The sequence below is a fragment of the Lynx rufus genome, unplaced genomic scaffold (genome assembly GCF_022079265.1).
Source record: "Lynx rufus isolate CCGP_SWC_20201006 ecotype Redwood Valley unplaced genomic scaffold, mLynRuf1.p SCAF_8, whole genome shotgun sequence".
Lineage (NCBI taxonomy): Eukaryota > Metazoa > Chordata > Mammalia > Carnivora > Felidae > Lynx > Lynx rufus.
The window spans coordinates 23,117,063-23,136,454 of NW_025814896.1; the positions used below are offsets into that span (position 1 = coordinate 23,117,063).

Below are 19,392 nucleotides of genomic sequence, written 5' to 3' on the forward strand. Positions count from 1 at the left end.
GCTCTGGCCACCAAGGGGCTCGGGCTTGACTCTTGTGCTCAATCCTTACTAGCTGTGGGACGCCGGCAGAATGACTGAAGGTCTCTGAGCCCATTTTCTTACAGTAAAATGAGGATAATAGTAGCACCTAGCCCATATTTTTGTGAGGATTAAGTGAACTAACAGAACACTTAGCAAATAGTGGTTACTTTTTCTTAATCCCTGTTTGTGTGGGTTGTAGGGGGTAGTGGGTCTGTGTAGATAGCAGACCAACAGCTTGAAGAACATAGTCACATGACCCAACTTCCAGACGCTGCTCTGACAATGCCAGGAGGACACAAATTCTGTCCCAATGGAACTCTAAGTACTAAATTGCAATGCTGTTACTTCTGGGTAGTTACTCAAAACTGAGTGTGCCACAGGACCCAGGCCATATCCAGATTCACAGCCTCTGAATCCCTGTGGGGTGGGACTTGGAAATATGTACTTTAAAAAGTTATTATTGAGATATAATTTACATGGCATAAAATTCACCATTTTTAGGTGTGCACTTCCAGTGGGGTTTTTTTGGGTATATTCATAAGGTGGTACAGCCATCACCACTCGCTAATTCCAGAACCTTTCTATCACCTAAGAAACCCCGGAGCTATTGGCAGTCAACCCCCTTCCCCACTCTCCCAGTGCCTGGCAACCACTAACTTCTCTCTCTGTGGATCTATCCTGGACAACTCATATGAATGCAGTCATGTAATGGGTGGCCTTTGTCTGGCTCTGTTCATTCAGCACAATGTTTTCAAGGTTCATCCATGTTGTAGCATGGACTAGTAATTCATTCCTTTGGAATGCGTACTTTTAACAAGCTCCCCAGGTAGTTCTGATGAGTGGGCTTTGGGTGGAAGAGAATAGCAAATTCACACAAGGAGGAACTTCTGGTTATTATAAAGCTACAGGGCCTCGATCCTTTCAGGTATGCCTATCTCGGAAGCCCCACTGGTCACAGCAGGCAAAGCTGGCTGCTTGCCTCCTCCAGAGACTGAAGATGTTGGGCAGAGTCTCCTGGTGCTCAGTAGGGAGATGTGGGTCTATGGACAGTGGCCTGGCAGCTGAGAACTGGGCAAATTAACTGCAAGAGAGACTCACACAAGGGGATTTAATCTCAACTCAAAGACTTTAATGTATGTTATGCTCTTGGAAAAACATCTCCAAGGAAACAAATGGAACCAAAAGTCTTAACCAGCACGGATTCTCATTCAGAAACCTGGTATGAGCCGCAGCCTTGGAAAAGAATGGCGCAGGGATTCTGATCGTAGTACAACGGTTTGAGGTCAGGGTGGCAGGACCCATGTATGTGGGTACACCCTCAGGACTCCAAGGGAATGGGAGCATCATTACTCCTGTGGCTGACAGCTCCACAGCAGGACTGGGAAGATCCAGGTGGGTCAGGTCATCTCCAGAACTCTGAACACAGACAGAGAACTTCAGCAGGGCCAAAGAAGCCTATTCTGAGCAAGAACCTTCCTCTTTGTTGTTGAATCTCCAGGTCATCAGAAATAGTCATGGTGGCTCTGGTGAGGAATGGGGATGTACAGAGGGGCTGCCAAGTCCCACTTCTGGGACTGAGGCCTCAGAGTGGAATGGAAGAGAGGAACGTGGCATCAGCAAGGCCCCTGAGGTCAGGGGCCACAACAGTCTTGGATGATTACCCACTGGGACCTCTGGACAGGAGGAAGGGATGTTGACGGAGAAAGCAAAAGCTGACCACTCGTCAGACTCAACCCACCTGTCTTCTGGGTTCCCCCTTCCCAATCTGGAGCTCCTGAGTGGTCACAGGCCTGTGTTTTCTGTGACGTGTTCCCATTCAACAAGGGACAGACAGAAATTCTAGCTCATTTCCCTAGGAACTTCTAGTTAACTTTTAAAGTCACCAACGGATATCTCAGACCCTGTGCAGTCCAGGGTGTCTCGTTTTCTAACCATCCTGTGGAATGAGCTATCAGTTCTCTTGGGTTTTTGGCTCACATTCTTCTCATTCAGAATGAAGTAGGGTGCTGCTGAGGCAGGTCTCTCCCGAGAGCTTCTATAGGAGCCCATTTAGAATTCAGTTAGGTTAGTCCCATGGCCAGGCTGATGGGAGCCCATGAATGTGCCCTCAGGATGCACATAGCCTCTTTGGTACTGAAGAAACTTATTTACTGGTAAAAGAGGGAATTCTGGCTCTAACTTTGCAGAACCTGGTGGGGCCACTACCCCTACAGGTCCCGGTAGGAAGGGATGAATGGAGAGGCCAGGACTGCAGCTGTGTGGGAAGGGGCCTCCCCTGGCTGACAGTATTCCCCGTTAGCCAGTCTCCACACCCTCGGGGAGCTCCACCACCACTGGGGCACAGTCCTCTGGCTCTGCCTCAAAGTCCCACCGAAACTTCTTGGTCAGGTGAGCTTGGAACTTTTCAGCTTTCTGCCTCAGGGTGGCATCCACGGCAACGCTGCAGGCGGAGGAAAAGAAAACCTACAGAGAACAGAGGATAAGTCACTCCTGAGAACACAGTGGGGGCCGAGAAAGCTGTGGAAATTTCCTCATGGTGTTCAGCTCTCTGGGGCGGGTGGATCAGCTGCTGCTGGCACAGGCCCAGGCCACCTGCTGTGCTCCCCCCAAACCAAGAAAGAAGGTCCAAACCCAGCTGAGAAGCTGGGGCAGGACTAGAATGGAAAATTACTATCTTGGGCAGAGATGCCCCATTGAGAGTAAGGCCAGTGGGGCCATCACCCAGGCCTGGTCCCCTGAGGTGCTCTCCTGGGCACCTGGACAATAACTACACCAGCTGGTATCAAGAAAGGCTTGGAGGGCTTATAAGCAAGCCCCTGTGTCCCATAAAGTCACAGGCCCTATGCCAACGAGGTGGAACCGCTGCTCTAATCTACATGGGCCACAGGCTGCCAGACTGAGGTTTCTATTCCCTTTGAAAGTTGTCTTTGAGGTTCTTCTCTTGAAACTGTGGTAACACACACGTAACACAAAACCTACCAATTTAACCAGTTTTTACATTATCGTTTGAAAAACTAATACACGTGATATTTACCATTTTGACCATTTTTAAGTGTACAATTTAGTGGCATTAACTACGTTCACATTGCTATATAACCATCACCACCATCCATCTTCAGAATTTGTTCATCCCCCCCCAAATGATACTCTGTACCCATTAAACACTAACTCCGCATTGCCCCTCCCCCAGCCCCCGGAAGTCACCCTTTGCCTTCTGTCTCCATGAACTTGTCTGCTCTAGGTACCCTGTACAAGTGGAATCATACAGTACTTGTCCTCTTGTGCCTGGCTTATTTCACTTAGCATGAAATGTCCTCAAAGTTCATTCATGTTGTAGCACGCATCCGAATTTTCTCCCTTTATAAGGCTGATACTCCATTGTATGCATATACATTATGTTTCCCATTCACCTGTCAATGACCATGTGGGTTGTTTCTACTTTCTGGCTATTATAAATAATGCTACTGTGACATGACAGGAGTCCCTGCTTTTAATTTTGGGGGGTATAAACCTAGAAGTGGAATTTCTGGATCATGAGGTAATTCTGCTTAATGTTTTGAGGAACCACCATATGTTTTCTACAGGGGCTGCACCGGTTCACATTACCATTAGCAATGAACAAGGGTTCTAATTTCTTCACGTCATTGCCAAGATCTGTTATTTTTTCTTATTTATTAAAAAAATTTTTATTTATTTTGAAAGAGAGACAGAGTGGGAGAGGGGCAGAGAGAGAGAGAGCGAGACACAGAATCTGAAGCAGGCTCCAGGTTCTGAGCTGTCAGCACAGAGCCCGACGCGGGGCTCGAACTCATGAGCTGTGAGATCATGACCTGAGCCCAAGTCAGACACTCAACCGACTGAGCCACCCAAGTGCCCCCATTATTTTTTAGTAATAGCCACCGTAATGGGTATGAAGTGGTATCTCACTGCGGTCTTGATCTGCATTTCCCTAATGGGCAGTGATGTTAAGCACCTTTTCATGTAGATGTACTGGCCATCTGTATGTCTTCTTTGGAGAAATGTCTACTTAAGTCCTTTGTCCAGTTTTAGTCAGGTTTTTGTTATTGTTGAGTTACTGTAGTTCTTTATATATTCTGGATATTAATCCCTTGTTTTGATGTTCTTTTTAATTCGGTTTCATCTGATATAACCATGGGTAGGGGGCAGAACAGTAATTTTCTCTACATGTGATTTTCCTGGATCCCAATTACTTCTAAGAGTAACAGCAAACTCATTACTCTTTCTCATATTATTTTACTGTTTTCAAAGAAGTTTCAGAATATCCCAACGGATCCTCACAATGCCCTGGAAAGACACACCAGAATGCCTATTTTATGGAAATGGAGGCAAAGAGGAGTTAAATGACTGGATAAAAACCGTGCAGAAGGGAAAGGGTAGTTTTTTCCAGACTACCCTACAGACACAGGAGCATGAAGGTGGGAGAAGCTCTTTGTTCCACATCAGTCTAGTGCTGTGGCCAGCCCACATTCCACCATGGAAGGAATCTCATCTCCAGGAGCCTTGACCTGATAAAATTAACAGGTGTACTCTACATCTGATTCCAGGGACACCTGCTTCTCCACTGCCTATTAGCAGGAGTGAAGCTCATTTTAGCAGTCTCTGTTTGGATCCATTTTGTTGGAGTGGTAGCAAGGACAGAAGTGACTGAGGTTGGGGCGGAGGGGAGTATGTGCAGAAGCATGCGTGGGGGTTACAGAATTTGGTTTCATTAACTTGGGAATCGACTAAATACAGGAGCGGGAAGCAAAGCCACAACAAAACAGATCAATAACTAATTAGAGGGGTTGTGTGAGCTTGGTGGTGGGAGGGCAGCAGGGAAACCGGCCGCCTGTCTATAGGCAGCTAATGGAGCTTGCCCTGGAGTGCTGAACGTGGAGCCCGGCTGAACTCTGGGGAGGGGCCCCTGTACGGGAAGCAGAGAAGCCTCATTTCAAGCAGCATTAGCTCTGGAGGCCCTGCATACCCTTGGGTGTGCCCCAAGGTCCTGGGGAGGCTGCTGGCTGAATTTGCTAAAGCCTCTTCCTGTTCCTCTTCTTACACAGTAAACTGTACCCCTCTCCACACAGCCCTGCCTCTCCAGCCACATTGAGCAGCTGCCAAACATGCTCTATTGCCTCTTCTGTGCCTCTCTACACACACATGCTTTCTCCTCTGCTTAGACTACCCTTCCACCCCAACTTTCACCTTCTTCACCTACTAATTTCCACTAGTGACTCAGGTCCAGCTCAGACATCACCTCCTTTAGTATGTCTTCCCAGACCAAGGATGGAACAGGTGCTCCTTTATGCTCCTCCAGGGCCCAGGGTTACCACGAACATAGCCTCAATTTCAGTTAGGTAACAGTCCATTTGCTGTTGAGCTCTCCCAAGAGACAAGGAGCCACTCCAAAGCAGTGACTCTCGGCTACTGCATACCACACTCCTGGCACGGAGTCTGACATAACGGTGTTTAATAAGCAAAAAAATGAAGACCACAGGTTCGATGAAAATCCATTTTTGGTTCACTTTTGCAGTCCTTGGTACCAACTAATTGCTCAATAATTATGTGATGGTGCTGCACAACATAAAGGACTCATCCTGGGGAGGAGGTGGCCCCTGAATGCCACCAGCTCACAAGCTACCTCCTTGTGACATGCCTCTTATAAAAGCCCAAGCTGAAATGAACTGCTCCAGCTTCTGTTCCCCTCACACTGGGCCTGAGCCTTCCTTATAGCATTTCTCACACTGTGCTTGTATCACAGTGATCTGTGCTCCTTATGGGTAGAGGATGAGTCTTTATTCTCAATGTGTTCCACATAGCGTATCGCCCAGGGCCTGGCATAGAGTTAGGGCCCACAGGATGTTCACTGAACAGATATGAATGAGATGCAGGGGCTGCCCTGCATTTGGCAATGGCCAAGAGGGACAGGTCCAAACAGGCTGGGCTCATACTCATCATTCATCCTTCTCAACCATCTCTCAAACGATGCCGGGGAGTAAAATCAACCAGAGGCAGGTATAAGAGAAGGCTTCTGTCTGAAAAATAAGGCTTCTAATTTAAAAAGTGCTTTGTCCTTTTTAAAGAACTTGTCAATTTAATCTTTACAAGCCTGGACACTACAAACCTGGGAGGTAGGAGGCCAGGAAATTGTTATTCCCACTGTACAGATGAGAATGGTGATAAACACTGAGCAAGTTAATAAATGTTGAGCGAAATCCAGTCCAAGTAGAGAAACCTCAATCCTTTCTCCCTACCGAGACCTTCTTTTTTGTCTCGACACAGACTTAATATATTAGTAGTATTTTCAGCACTGCCCTACGGGGAGCCAGGGACTTTTTTTAAAAAGCAACTTTACTGAGGTATAATTTACATACAACTAAATTCACCCATTTTAAGTGTTCAATTAGTTTTGACAAATGTGTACACCCATGCAACCACTGTATAATATAATCAAGGTATTAGTTTTTCTCTTTCAGTATTCAGTGTTACGAGTCTGAGGCCCACACGCCATCATAATCAGAATACTGAATAGTCTTGTCACTCCAAGAAACTCCCTTGTGCTGCTCTTTAGTGGTCAAACCCTCCCCCTACCCAAGCCCCTGGCATCCAATGGTCTATTTTTGCCCATGTAGTTAACAAACTTAATATTTAAAAAACCCATGATTCAGAAAAGGAGATGTATAGACAGTACCTAGTTTTCAAGTAAGAATTTACTTTGATTCTCTTGTTTTTAGATTAATTTTATGGTTTCTTCAGAACATTTAATAATGATCTATTTGTTTTACTTTAATTAAAGTGAAATCAAATAAACACTTAACATCACTGAGAAATGAATCATCTTAATATCGGAAGATTAATCCTGGATATTTAAAAAATATTTCTGAAAAAGGATAATAACACTAGACAAAAAACTGCATTTATCTAAAACTAAAAGCAAACCCCAACAAAAATAAAATAAAATACAATAAAAGCACAGCCCTTGGGTATTTTTCTTTAAATATAGAAAAAGGTATTCATATTTTCATCATTAAGTCTATATATTCTAAAATTGTAAATAACTTTAATCAGAAATGTGAGAGCCTCCTTTTAAACCCAAGTTAAATAAATTGAGTTCAGTCAGGTCACCTTGAGAAATTCAAAATATCAAGGTGGGTAGCTGAGTCACTATCTTATCCTATTTTTTGGACAGACAAAAAAGATGAAATTTCCTAATTTTTCAATTCCCAAATGATTATTCAACTTAGAATGAAACTAGCCAGAGGTAGAACATTCTCTTTCCACCTGCAGAAGAAGAAAGTGGTCTTAAAAGCAAAACTATCATTTCACAATGATTACCAGGAGTAAAAAGCAGCAGGAATCATGTCTTCTGACGTCACTTTAAAGACTTTGGGATGTTTCATCTGGGGCTAATAAATGGGAACCCACCACAGGCTTCAGAATCAAAACGCAGCCTTGCTATCCACTAGCTCTGGTGATCTTGGGCAAGATGATGTGACCTCTCTGATCCCGTTTCCTCACCATAAAGTGAAATTATACACTTAACTCTGAACACTGTTGTGAAGGCTAAATGAGATAATGCACACAATAAATGTGACAAAGGGATAGCTGGTGGCAGGAGGTGTACGAGCAGGTAGATGAAATTGATCATGGCTGGTGCTGTGATAAAAATACTATAGACATCATTGTCAGAGCCAGTGTTTTCCATCAAGAGTTAAAGATGGACACTGGCATTTAGAATATTGGCAAGAAATGAAGCTGGAAAGCATAGGTGGCCTACTGTGACTAAAAGTATTTTAAAAAACAGGTTACGTGACTATATGCCCAAATGCTATGCAATCAGCAACGAGAATCCTTATTTTGTACATAACTCACTTTCTAACACACTATTAAATTCAGATTATCCTTTCATTGGTTTTAAACAAATTATGGTGATTCAAGTTGCTTTTAATAAAAGAAAAAAACTGTATCTATTTTTGTAAAACAAATAATTTTTATTCAACCTAAATCCATGGGATTTATAAAAATCAGTGGCGTCTATTCAAAAGGGCCTCTAATGACAAAGGCCATTACGTGGCTAATTTTATACCAGCTAATGTGGCAGCCTTTAAGTGCTTACACATACAAACACCAGTCCCTCTCCGTGGGTAGTAGCATTTAAGTTCCTAAGTAAGAAAGCCAGTTCCACTTACTTGACTACCTGGGGGCAGAGCAGGCGGCTGGCTGAGGAAGGCTTTCATGGACTGATTCATTCACTCATACACACCCTGAGTGAGTGCGTCTGTGTGGGGGGACTGGATTCTCACTGCCAAGATGGTACCAATGTTAACTCTCCATTTAAAAAAAAAAAAAGGGGAGGGGGGCGCCTGGGTGGCTCAGTCGGTTAAGCGTCCGACTTCAGCTCAGGTCATGATCTCATGGTTCGTGGGCTTGAGCCCCACGTTGGGCTCTGTGCTGACTGCTCAGAGCCTGGAGCCTGTTTCGGATTCTGTGTCTCCCTCTCTCTCTGACCCTCCCCCATTCATGCTCTGTCTGTCTCTGTCTCAAAAATAAGTAAACGTTAAAAATTAAAAAAAAAAAAAGGTATTATAATATCCTTTTCTACAGTGTGCCTGTTGAAATCTCACTCATCCTTCCAACACATGGTTAAATGCCTCCTTTCACAGCCACTGCTGATCCTCTACCTCCTCATATTGCAACTCCAGTCTTAATCAACCAATTCCTTTATGATGCTTATACTGCCCTTTGATCTCACTGCACTGTTTATACCCATCATATTAGAGGCATCTATTTACACTACCACATGATTGATGCATTCCATCCATCTAAAAACATCCAGTTACACAAAGTGAGAGAAATGCTAGGCCTTGACTAGGTGTTGAAAATAACCAGATGAACAACAAACAGGCTTTGGATAAAAGTTCACAGCTTAGTGGGGAAGTCAGGCAGACAACGTACACATTTCAGCATGCACGGCCTGTGCAATATAATAGCAACACGTCCAAAGTAGGCTAATAATATGTAAAGGAGAGAGATCAGGGATGGCTTCACAGAGAAACGCCTTGAGGGCATCTTGTAGGATGAACAAGTCCACATCGGGTAGAACAAAAATCATGTTCAGTTAAGAAGGCATGAAACATGGGCATAAAGTTTCAGTCGTGCCAAATGAAAAAGTTCTAGAGATCTGCTGTGCTTATAGTTACCAATACTGTACTGTAAACTTAAAAATGTGTTAAAAGGGTAGATCTCATGTTATGTGTTTTGTGCCATCGGGGGAAAAAAAAAAAAGGCCTGAAATAGCATGGCATACGTGGGAATGTGCAGGGAGACCACTATTGCTAGAGTTGACATGGGGGAAGTAGGGAGAGGAAGGAGAAGCTGGAGAACAGGTCAGGAGCCAGATCAGAATGGGCCTTGTGACCTATGCTTGGGCTTTGAACTTTCTAGGAAACAAGGAGATGCAGAGAAGTAGGATCATGTCCGCATGTCAGAGAAGCAACTCAGGATGCAGCATGAGACATGGGTGGACTGACCGGGGTTGGCGTGGGAGCTGACAGACTGATGCAGTCTAGATGAGACCACACAGGTCTCAAGGCCTGCCTCAGGAAAATGGTACTAGGGCATGACAGCCTTCTAAACAATGCTGTCTGGAGGGACTTGAGTCAATTCATTTGTTTACTTTCCCACGTCAGGGACTCTGTCTTGTTCAAAGTTCTATTCCCAGTTCTACAACAGGGCCTTGAATATAGCACATGCTCAGCAAATACCTGCTAAATCAATGAATAAATCCCTCAAGGGCAGGAACCCTAACTAATATATGTAACCCTCAACACCTTCAGCAGAGTGTTGTATATAAAGGCAGGATGCTCAAAAATATGTGTTGATATATTTTTTTAAAGGCACCTGTCCTGGATTTTTCTAAAAAATGAACATCAAATGTTCTTGGTGAAAAGTCCAAAGACAGAATTCTTCCATCAGCTTTGCACACTCCACTTGGGCATCTAGCAACCCATCTGGGTCCTCTCTGCTTCATAAATCATTGTTGGCAACACAGCGTCAGTAATTAGAGCTCAGCTGTCGGTTGTGCTGACAATGGTCAGGACAGCCAATGACACAGTGTGGCCCTCCTATGTTTGTGTGACAGCATTAACGCACATCACAAGGGTAGCACGTCATTCCCATGGGCCACTGCCAGAGGCAAGTTAGCAAGCGGATGCCCCCTCTCACCCCTCATCAGTTACTGGCTCACACAACCCAATAACTTTGGGGGGGGGGGGCGGAATTTCCCCTTAGGAGGAAAGATGAAGGGATTTAATTCCTCTGTTATATCAATAGCCAGTAAAAGAGCAGTTTTAGAACTCTTCTGAAGTAGAATACGCCAGGCTCAAACCATCAGCTGACCAACTTGTCCCCATGGTCTACACAAGTCTTCCAACCGCCAGAGTTTTGTCAGCTGCCTGCTCACAGGGATTCTTCCAACAGTATGTTTTTTTCTCGAAAAGTGTCCACTACCTGAGAAACAAGCCCCTGGTGGTATTTCCACTAATGTCAATCAAGAATCCTTACTGGGGGGATCTACGTCATATGCAGTACCTAGGGGCATAAGCACAAGACTCAGGCCTGGTTTCAAATCCCGACTCTGCCACTTACCAGCTCTGTGACCTTATATAAATGACTTAATCTTTCGAGTCTCAATGTTCTCATTTGTAAACAGGAAATATTCCTCCCTTCCTTGAAGGGCTTCGGAGAGATTAAATGAGGGAATCCAAGAAGCATGATAACTATGATGCCTGATACTCAACAGGCATTCCCTGAAAGTTCATTCCTTCTCTCACCCTGGGTGGGTGTGGGAGGTTAGTGAATAGCCACCTTGTAAGGAGTGGGCCTCATAGTGGTATCACACACAGGGAGAAAAAAGCAGCTCAGGGAACAAAAGTATGGAAATTGACAGCTTCTGCATCTTCTACACTTGAGAAACTTACAAAATGTGAGTGACAGAGGCTGTCCCAAGAACATAAAGGAAGCTAATCTATTTGCAAAGGGAGGAAATAGCACAGGATGAAGATTGTAAGTTGTTTGAAGCTTCTTCCCTAATTATCACTCATAATGAAAATTTAATTGCCAAGTTAAAAGCAAATTTCACTTTTTCGGTCAGAGAATCTCTGCAGAAACTGGCACGTTTTGTTTGAACAGGAAATCAAAGTTACTTTAATGCTTAAATGAGATCTAAGGAGCTGCAGATGTTTCCCTGGAAATAACAAGCTTCAAAACTCTGTCCTACTGGGTAGTACCAACTTATGGCTACAGTTTTGAGCTGAATAACTCATAGAGGTGGAAGTTATTCAAATGCCAAGTACCCCACTGCGTGGCACTCTAGGAGCAAGTCAGGGAAATGGTGGTACAGAGAGAGGGTCTCTGGCATCAAGGAACTCACAACTGAGTAGAGGAGAGAACCAGGAAACAGCCCGAGGTTAGGTAACTGAAACAAAAGAGTAACCTTCCCAGGGTGCTTTCACCCATCCTAGCCTTAATTCTGACCCCCATGGGTGTCAGCCAAAAGATGGCTCACCTGTAAGGTGCTGGTGAGGAAGTTGTTCTGGGAGACAATGTCCACAAAGAAGTCAGCGGGGATCTCGCCGAGCTGGTGGTACAGGATGGAGATGAGGTTGATGTAGAGGGTGTGGTGCTTCACCATGGCTTCTTCGGACCGGCACAGGAGATTAAGGAGCCGCTTCCAGTGCTCAAATGCCTCATACACATTCCCCAAGAGGAAGCACACAAATGCAAACTGGAGTTCACCTGAAAGGCACAGAGAGAATGATCCTGAGACGGTGGAGTGCCGGCTGACTATACAAGGCCGCCAAGTCTACTGGACCTCAGCAATGGGTGGTGGCCTTGTATCCTGGCACCCCTGCAGAGCACTCCTACTAGGCGGGGTTTTGCACTGAGCAGATGCTCAGTAAAAGTTTGCTGAACTGCTATAAACTCAAGCCACGAAAAACCAAACTGTGGTTTTGTAAACTCAGACTACAAAAGAAGTACACCTAATATATGCCTGGCACTTAAGAAGTTTACCAAATGTGTTCATGCATATTATGCCAGGCAGATCCCAAACTTGACTGCCCAGCAGAATTACTAGGAGAGCTGATTAAAGATGAAGCTGCCCAAGCTGCACCCACGGAGATCCTGGTTGAGGACAGATGATGAAGCGTCACTATCTGTAGCTCGAAAAAGCTCCCCGGGTGATTCTGATGCAGATGGTCTGTTCCAGCACTGGGGAAATGCTGTACTACACCATGTAATCCTCAGTGCAACTCCAGAAGGTGTTCAGGGAAAGTGGTACTTGTCTCATTTTGCAGATGAAGTCAAGGGACTTGCCCAAGGTCACACATCCAATGCTTGCCAGTGGGAACAAAAGAAAGATAAAACAGATTTCCTATCGGGTGACAACAGTTCCAGAGCCCCCCAGAAGAGGAAAATTCGTGAGTATTTGTTCCAGGCTTAGCCTGCCAGCCAAAATCACTTGCATTTGCTTACCCACAGGGCTCTGTAATTGGATCTCTATGAACAGCTTTGTGGCTAAATAGCACCAGCTCTGGAACCAAACTACCTGAGTTCAAATCTCAGCTCTACCCTTCACAGCTGTCTGACCTTGGGCAAGTTACTCAATCTGTTTATACCTCAATTTCCTTAATTGAGGGCTGTGGTGAAGATTAAATGAATCAGTATAGTACATGTAAAGCATTTAGAATAATGCCTGGCACAAAGGAGCACTCAAGAAATATCGGTTATTATTATTCCCACATTTCCACCAGATGCCTGTCTCAAACAAAGAGACCTGATGATCCAGAAGCCACTGTCCTTGGGCAAGCAACTGGGTCTCTCGTTGCCAAGATATACTGTTGCTGATGAGAGACATTCTCTCTGGCTTCAAATTTAATGAGGGCTTCTGTGGTGTCATACCTACATGTGGGCCATACAAAGAACAGATGCACTCAACACCAAGTACCTCTTTAAATGCATGCTGTTTGATCTCTGTTCCCTCCAGAGCCCTGAAAAACTAGTATCCTATTCCTAGGCTTGTGGAACTAAGTTTGACTAGCTGCCTGGTCCAGATATTAGATGTTGACTGATATTTTCAAGACACAAATTTTCTTTGTACGATTGAGGTTAATGATTTGCTTCTACAGTTGGCTTTACCTGGTTAGTTGTGGAAATAGGAGCTTATTCTCTGAATTTAGGGCACTTACTTGAATTCATGCATTTCTGGCCTAGTCTAAAATTAAATTATGAGATCAGAAATAATTTCAAGGAGCTGTCAGGAAGATATAGTTATCCCTGCAACAGACCCTTCACAAGATTACTGTGAAGAACTAAAATGTTTAAGAGGTAGAAAACAGGATTTCTGTTCATTTCTAAGCCAGAATTTCAACTGTTACTTATTAAATGATAATACTGTGTAATGCATTAAGATGCACCCATTAAAACATGCCCTTTCATCAGCGAGCCAATGATATAGAGGACCCTATATTCAAATTTCTCATTGATCTTCCAACAGAAAAATAGGCAAATACCTGGACAATTTGTAAAAGAAAAAATATAAATAGCTGTTAAAGGTGTGACAAATGTTTGTTGTCACTAGCAATCAAAGAAATATAAATTGAAACAAGACATCGTTCTCCAACCATGCAGTCTTTGCTAAATTGCCATTTCAGAGGTGATACACAACAGCCTCACCCCAGCTGGCAACATGCTCCCTCTGATCAACAATTTCAGCCCTGGGGGCGCCTGGGTGGCTCAGTCAGTTGTGAATCCGACTTTGGCTCATGGTTCATGAGTTTGAGCCCCGTGTTGGGCTCTGCTGACAGCTCGGAGCCTGGAGACTGCTTCGGATTCTGTGTCTCCCTCTCTCTCTGCCTCTTCCCCACTCATGCTCACTCGCTCTCTCTCTCTCTCTCTCTCTCTCTCAAAAATAACCGTTAAAGAAACTTTTTTGAACAATTTCAACCCTAAATATATGTCTAAGTACACACAAGGATGTTCACTAGATGACACAATAGAGAAAATAGGGACATCTTAAAGGTCCATCAACAGAGGGTTAGTTCAATAACTATGGCACATAAGCAGCCACATTAGAGGGACTGTTTCAATGACATAGAAAAATGTTTATATTAAAGCAGATTATAAAATAACAAAATAATATACTGTAATCTTGTTTTTGTAAAAAATCATATATACACACAAACACATATAATTAAGTAGAAGAAAAAAAAAACTAAAAGGAAATTCATAGAAATATACAGAGACTCAAATGAAATACTGCACATAGATACATACATATATAAAAGACAAAAAGTTAATACACCAAAATGTAAAAAAGGTTATTTCTAGATGGTGGGAATTGGGAGTGAATTTTTGTTTTGCTTCTCTGATGACCATATATTATTTTTGCACTAAGGGAGAAAAGCAATAAAAATTTTTTAAAAATCGCCATCCTGGGGGCCCCTAGGTGGCTCAGTCGGTTGGGTGCCCGGCTTCGGCTCAGGTCATGATCTCACAGTTCGTGAGTTCAAGCCCCACGTCGGGCTCTGTGCTGACAGCTTGGAGCCTGGAGCCTCCTTCAGATTCTGTGTCTCCCTCTCTCTCTGCCCCTTCCCCACTCACACTCTATCTCTCTCTGCCTCAAAAATAAATAAACATTAAAAAAAAATTTTTTTTTTTTAAATCGCCATCCTGGTCTAAGCCGTGGAGAGACCAACACCTTGAGAGAATCAGGAGCGAACTGAGGAGGCAGATGGGAACCCAGAGCCCTGGGCTCTGGTCTCATTTCAACCACATAGTTGGCCAAATCCTTTCCATCTGTGAACCTCAATCTGTAAAATGAGGGGCTGGGCCACATCAGTGGCTCCCAAACACAGGATTGGCTGCATCAGGTTCACCTATGGTGCTTGCTTACTATATAGACAGACAGACAGACAGGTATTGCTCCACTCCAGATCTCTTGAATCAGTCCCCAGGGGGACTGGGTGAGACTGCTTCCTTAGCCAAGTTTAGGAACCACTGGACTAGATAGTCCAAGATGTAGCCCTTACTCTAAAGCCCTCTACCATACACTTTTCCCCTGGCCCACTCCCAAAGAGTCTCATCCCTCCTCACCGAGCACATCCTGGGGGCTGCTGGGGAATTGCTTGCTGAGCACAGTCTCCAAGGCATAACTCAAGTCCATGCTGTGCCTGGTTATCTCTGCTGGCGTGGCACCTGCCGGGTATGTCTGTGTGGGCAGCTCTGAGAAGCGGATCTCCGTGCCAGCTCTGGGCTTCATCTCTGGCAGCCGGGCCAGGCCCTCCTGGTAGCTTTTGCACTCAGTGCCGCAGCGAGGTAGATTCTGCTTTATCCGGTCCTTAGTGTGCTTCATGGACAGCACAGGAAGCACCTCTGAGAAGGCACAGATCTGCCGGCTCTCAGGCTGCAGCTTCTCCATTGTGGCCTCACTGATGAAGTTGGTGAGTGAGATCCACTTCTTGAGTGTGGCATATGGGTAAGGTCCCAGGAATTGGTCCAGCTCCTGGAGGTTGGCCCTCATGGCCTCCACCTCAGCCTCTGGGGCTGGGGACAGGTCTACCTCTTCTCGAATTGCATTCCAGCGCAGGACCATCAGCCCCCGCTGCTGCAGGCTAAGGAAAAAGCCCATACGAGGCCCCACCTCCCTGGGATTGGCCTTGTCCACAGAGCTATAGTGGAGGAAGTGGATGCCTGGTGGGATCATCTTCACGCCCCGGAACTTGGGCCCCACCTCCCAGGAGTTGTAGTCGATGCCAAACTCTGTCCCCTTGGGCATATTCAGGATGACCACGGTGGCCCCTTCAAAGAAGAGGCGCTTGGCAAGCTCAGGATCCATCTGCATGGCAGCCATGAGACCAGTGGTATGTGACCAAAAGAACAACCCTTCTTGTCTTACAGAACTGAAAAAAGAAAGAAATCAGAGTTCATCATTTGCTGAGGATTCTCCATGTGCCAGATTGAATCAGACCCTTGACATAATTATCTCCTTTAATCTTCACCACAAACCTTAATCAGTTTTACCAATGAGGAAAATAAGACTCACAGAGAAAGAGGATTTTGTGTTTTAATGAGCGAGAACACTCACTTCACAGCTAGAAAGACATCAAGGAGAAGTGACATGCTCAAGGTCTCACAAATTAGAACTTAGGTACCCTGTCCTCCAGGCCAGTATTCTTCCCACTGTCCACTCAGGATCTGCTCTCACATCTCTCTCTCTCTCTCTCTCTCTCTCTCTCTCTCTCTCTCACACACACACACACACACACACACACACACACACACACACACACACAAAACAGAGGCTGAAGGTGGGGAAAGCCTGGGTGGTCTATTTGAAACTATAACTGTGCCTAAATTATCTTACACTACACCTCTGCCTAAACTCGATTGCTAAAGAGTCCCAAGGACTTGAGAAGGATATACCCAATTTCTCATAAGCCACAAGGAAGGCCCAGATATGGACAAAAGGTGGAAAGTGAGTGCTCAGTATCTAAAATTCACAAAAGGTTTGGGAAGTGGAGAGCTTTTCAGCCACAAACCTCCTCTTCCCATTTTACACATAAAAACCCTAATGTCCAAGGAGTTAAACAACTTCCCAAAGGGTGCACAGTCAGCAGAAACTCTGGACCACTTGCCCAGAATGGATTCAGGTGGCGTGGCTGGCCCAAGATCAGTATTTAGAAGAGAAAGAGCTTAGAACACTTATTTTAGCCACCTCTGAACTATCCATGAGGCCATACTGATAAAACATGTATGCAGGCAGATACTGACTGGGTGGTATTTATAAGGAATGGTTTCAACATGAACTAATTTAATCCAAACAATTATCTAACCTTCTAGTCCCAAGATACTTACCTATTCAATTCAGCAAGTAATCACCGAGCGCCTGCACTATGCCAGGATCTTTGCCTGAAACAATAATCTGTGAAACATCCACAGAGTAGGACAGTCACTGCCCTCTAGGCACTTCTAACCCAGCCAGATATACAAACAAGACCCCCAAATTTCACAAACAGAAGAACCAGCTGCCCGTTTTTCTTACTCTTATGTTAAAACTAAACTGGGAGGAAAGGAAGACCAACCAGTTTCCAAAAATGTTAAGGGCATATTTTATCATCTTAACCCAAAACCACTACAAAGGACTCTCACTCTGAATCAGCACTTTTTTCTCAAACTGCAAATCACAACTCATTAATGGGTCAAGAAAGCAATGTAGAGTTTCAACCAACATTAATTTTTTTTAAATGAACAGAATTAAAAAAAAATCAGAGTGCATCATGAGTAACAAAGATAATAACTGTTTTCTGAAGTTTTTTTGTGTTTGTATGTACTTTTGGTCATAAGGTAAAATGCATTTGTTACTGTAGGTCACAGTCAAAAGTCTGAAAGCCACTGCTAACTAATTTGCATCATCACCTTCTTATTCCTAACCCTGAATTCAGAAGGTACTTAATAAATACTTGCTAAATTAAGAGCTATTGCATTCAGAATAATTGTTCATCAATTAGCCATTTTCCCTTGGGGCACCTGTGTGCTCCTCCTTCATAATGACATTCCTTTATTCCAATTCCACCAGCCCATAATTCTCCTCACTGTATCGTCAGCAGCTGGCACATGGCCTGGCACAGAGAAAATGCCCTGGAATGCAGAAAGTCACATCCATCTGCTTCTCTCTACCGCATCCTTACTCCAAGTTACCTGTCCCTCACCCAAAGAGTGCCTGCCCCTCCAATCCGCTCTCCACCCAACAGCCAGAATGAACTTTTTGAAGTGCCAATCTAAGCATGTCACCACCCACACTTAATGTCATCTGAGTGGCTTCTCACGTGGCTCCTGGAAAACCAGAATTCCTACCGTGACCTACAAACCCTACAAGGTCTGTGCTGCCTGGTCCCTGGCAACTCCTCCAGACTGTTTCACACCACGCACCCCACCCCTGCAAGCTCTCTGTATCAGCCACACTGGCCTCTTTTAGACCCTCAAGCAGGAGTCTGCTCTGCATAGAAAACTCTTCCCTCCCCTATTCCTCAAATCATTTTTCTGATCTCAGAACAACTGTCATTTCCTCAGTCCAGCTTCCTTGAGTCCATGTCCTGGGGCTAGATCAGGTATCCAGTGATACACTCTCAAGGCACCTTGTACCTTTCCATTTCATTTATCAGGCTGCAAATTTGCCTATGTTTAATAGACAGCTGTCAGCTCCATAAGACTTGAGCCTTTTTGTACCTCGAGCACATAAAAGATGCTTGATAAGCATTTATTTAATGAAAACATGATATCCATTTTGTAGATGAGAAACGAAGGGATGGTTTGGGCAAATACCTTACCCAAAATTACAGAGTCGGACATAACCACGTCGGACGCGGCCACAGTCTCCGGCCCCCAAGTTCTAAAGTTAGGGGAAAAAAGCGCGAAGTTACCCCGGGTGCCCCAGGAAGTAGTGGCGACGGTGTCTCTGGTGACGGTTTCTTAGGGAGAAAGGCCTGCAGAGCCACCAGGGTCCCACCACCGGCCAGAGACCAGGACGCGTACGTCCCGGCGAGGTATCCCACTTCAGGGCACTCCGCGATCTGGAGCCGGGAAGAGGGAGCCCGGGCCACACAGACAACGAAAGCAGAGGAGTTAAAACAGGCCAGGACGCCGCACTCACCAGCTTCGGACTCTCCCACTCTGAGACACCGGGGAAACTCACCGGAAGTTCTCGCGCTTTGGCGCGGGACGGGCGCGACGGGGAAAGCGGCCCGGCAGAGCTCTTGGTCTCGGGAAGAACGGTCCGCGGCTGCAGGTTCCGCCCCATCAAATGTCGTCTTTTGCCACTTTCAGTTACACGTTTCAGCTCCTGAGCCATGGGTAACAACTTTCACCAAACTATGCATATCCTGCTCCAGAAACACATCCACCAGCACTGGTCCTTTGGTCTCAGTCATTGTTGCTGAAGCTGGGGTCAAGATGATGACTGCCTAGTAGCCACAATCTGATGCTCAGGAATGGTCCGGGTCAGCCAGTATCTACCTGAGTATCATCTCTGGCCCATTATCACCCAGTTTCAGCTTCCAACCACACTCGGCCCTAGAGGAGATTGTCAGATTGTCAGAAATCAGCCCCCAGCGTGGAGAGGAACCAGTCTCAGCCACAGTAGCCACCACATGGATCCCTCCAGCCATAATCGCCCAGTATCCTCAGGCGGTGCAGGCAACGACTGTCTTAGTCTCTGTTGTTTCCCTGGAACGGAGTAGGAAGCGCCAGGTACAAAGTCTCAGCTGGATATATAACTAGATATACATACAGATGAAGATGTAGATATAGATCAAG

The 19,392-nt window shown here is 45.1% G+C and overlaps 1 protein-coding gene across 2 annotated transcripts; it reads right to left on the minus strand.

Annotated features, from left to right (window-relative positions):
- Positions 1-1,021: 1,021 nt before the first annotated feature.
- On the minus strand, positions 1,022-18,768 carry AAR2 (AAR2 splicing factor). 2 transcript variants are annotated; one of them, XM_047068901.1, is made up of 4 exons: positions 18,731-18,768; positions 15,175-15,980; positions 11,588-11,817; positions 1,022-2,484 (listed from the first exon to the last, which is right to left on the minus strand). In XM_047068901.1, exons 2-4 carry the CDS (start codon positions 15,929-15,931, stop codon positions 2,317-2,319), a joined length of 1,155 nt encoding a protein of 384 aa, XP_046924857.1. In that variant the 5' UTR covers positions 15,932-15,980; positions 18,731-18,768; the 3' UTR covers positions 1,022-2,316. The 2 variants fall into 2 exon arrangements, with proteins under 2 accessions (XP_046924857.1, XP_046924858.1); XM_047068902.1 differs by lacking the exon at positions 18,731-18,768 and adding an exon at positions 16,936-17,950.
- Between the last annotated feature and the right edge of the window lie 624 nt (positions 18,769-19,392).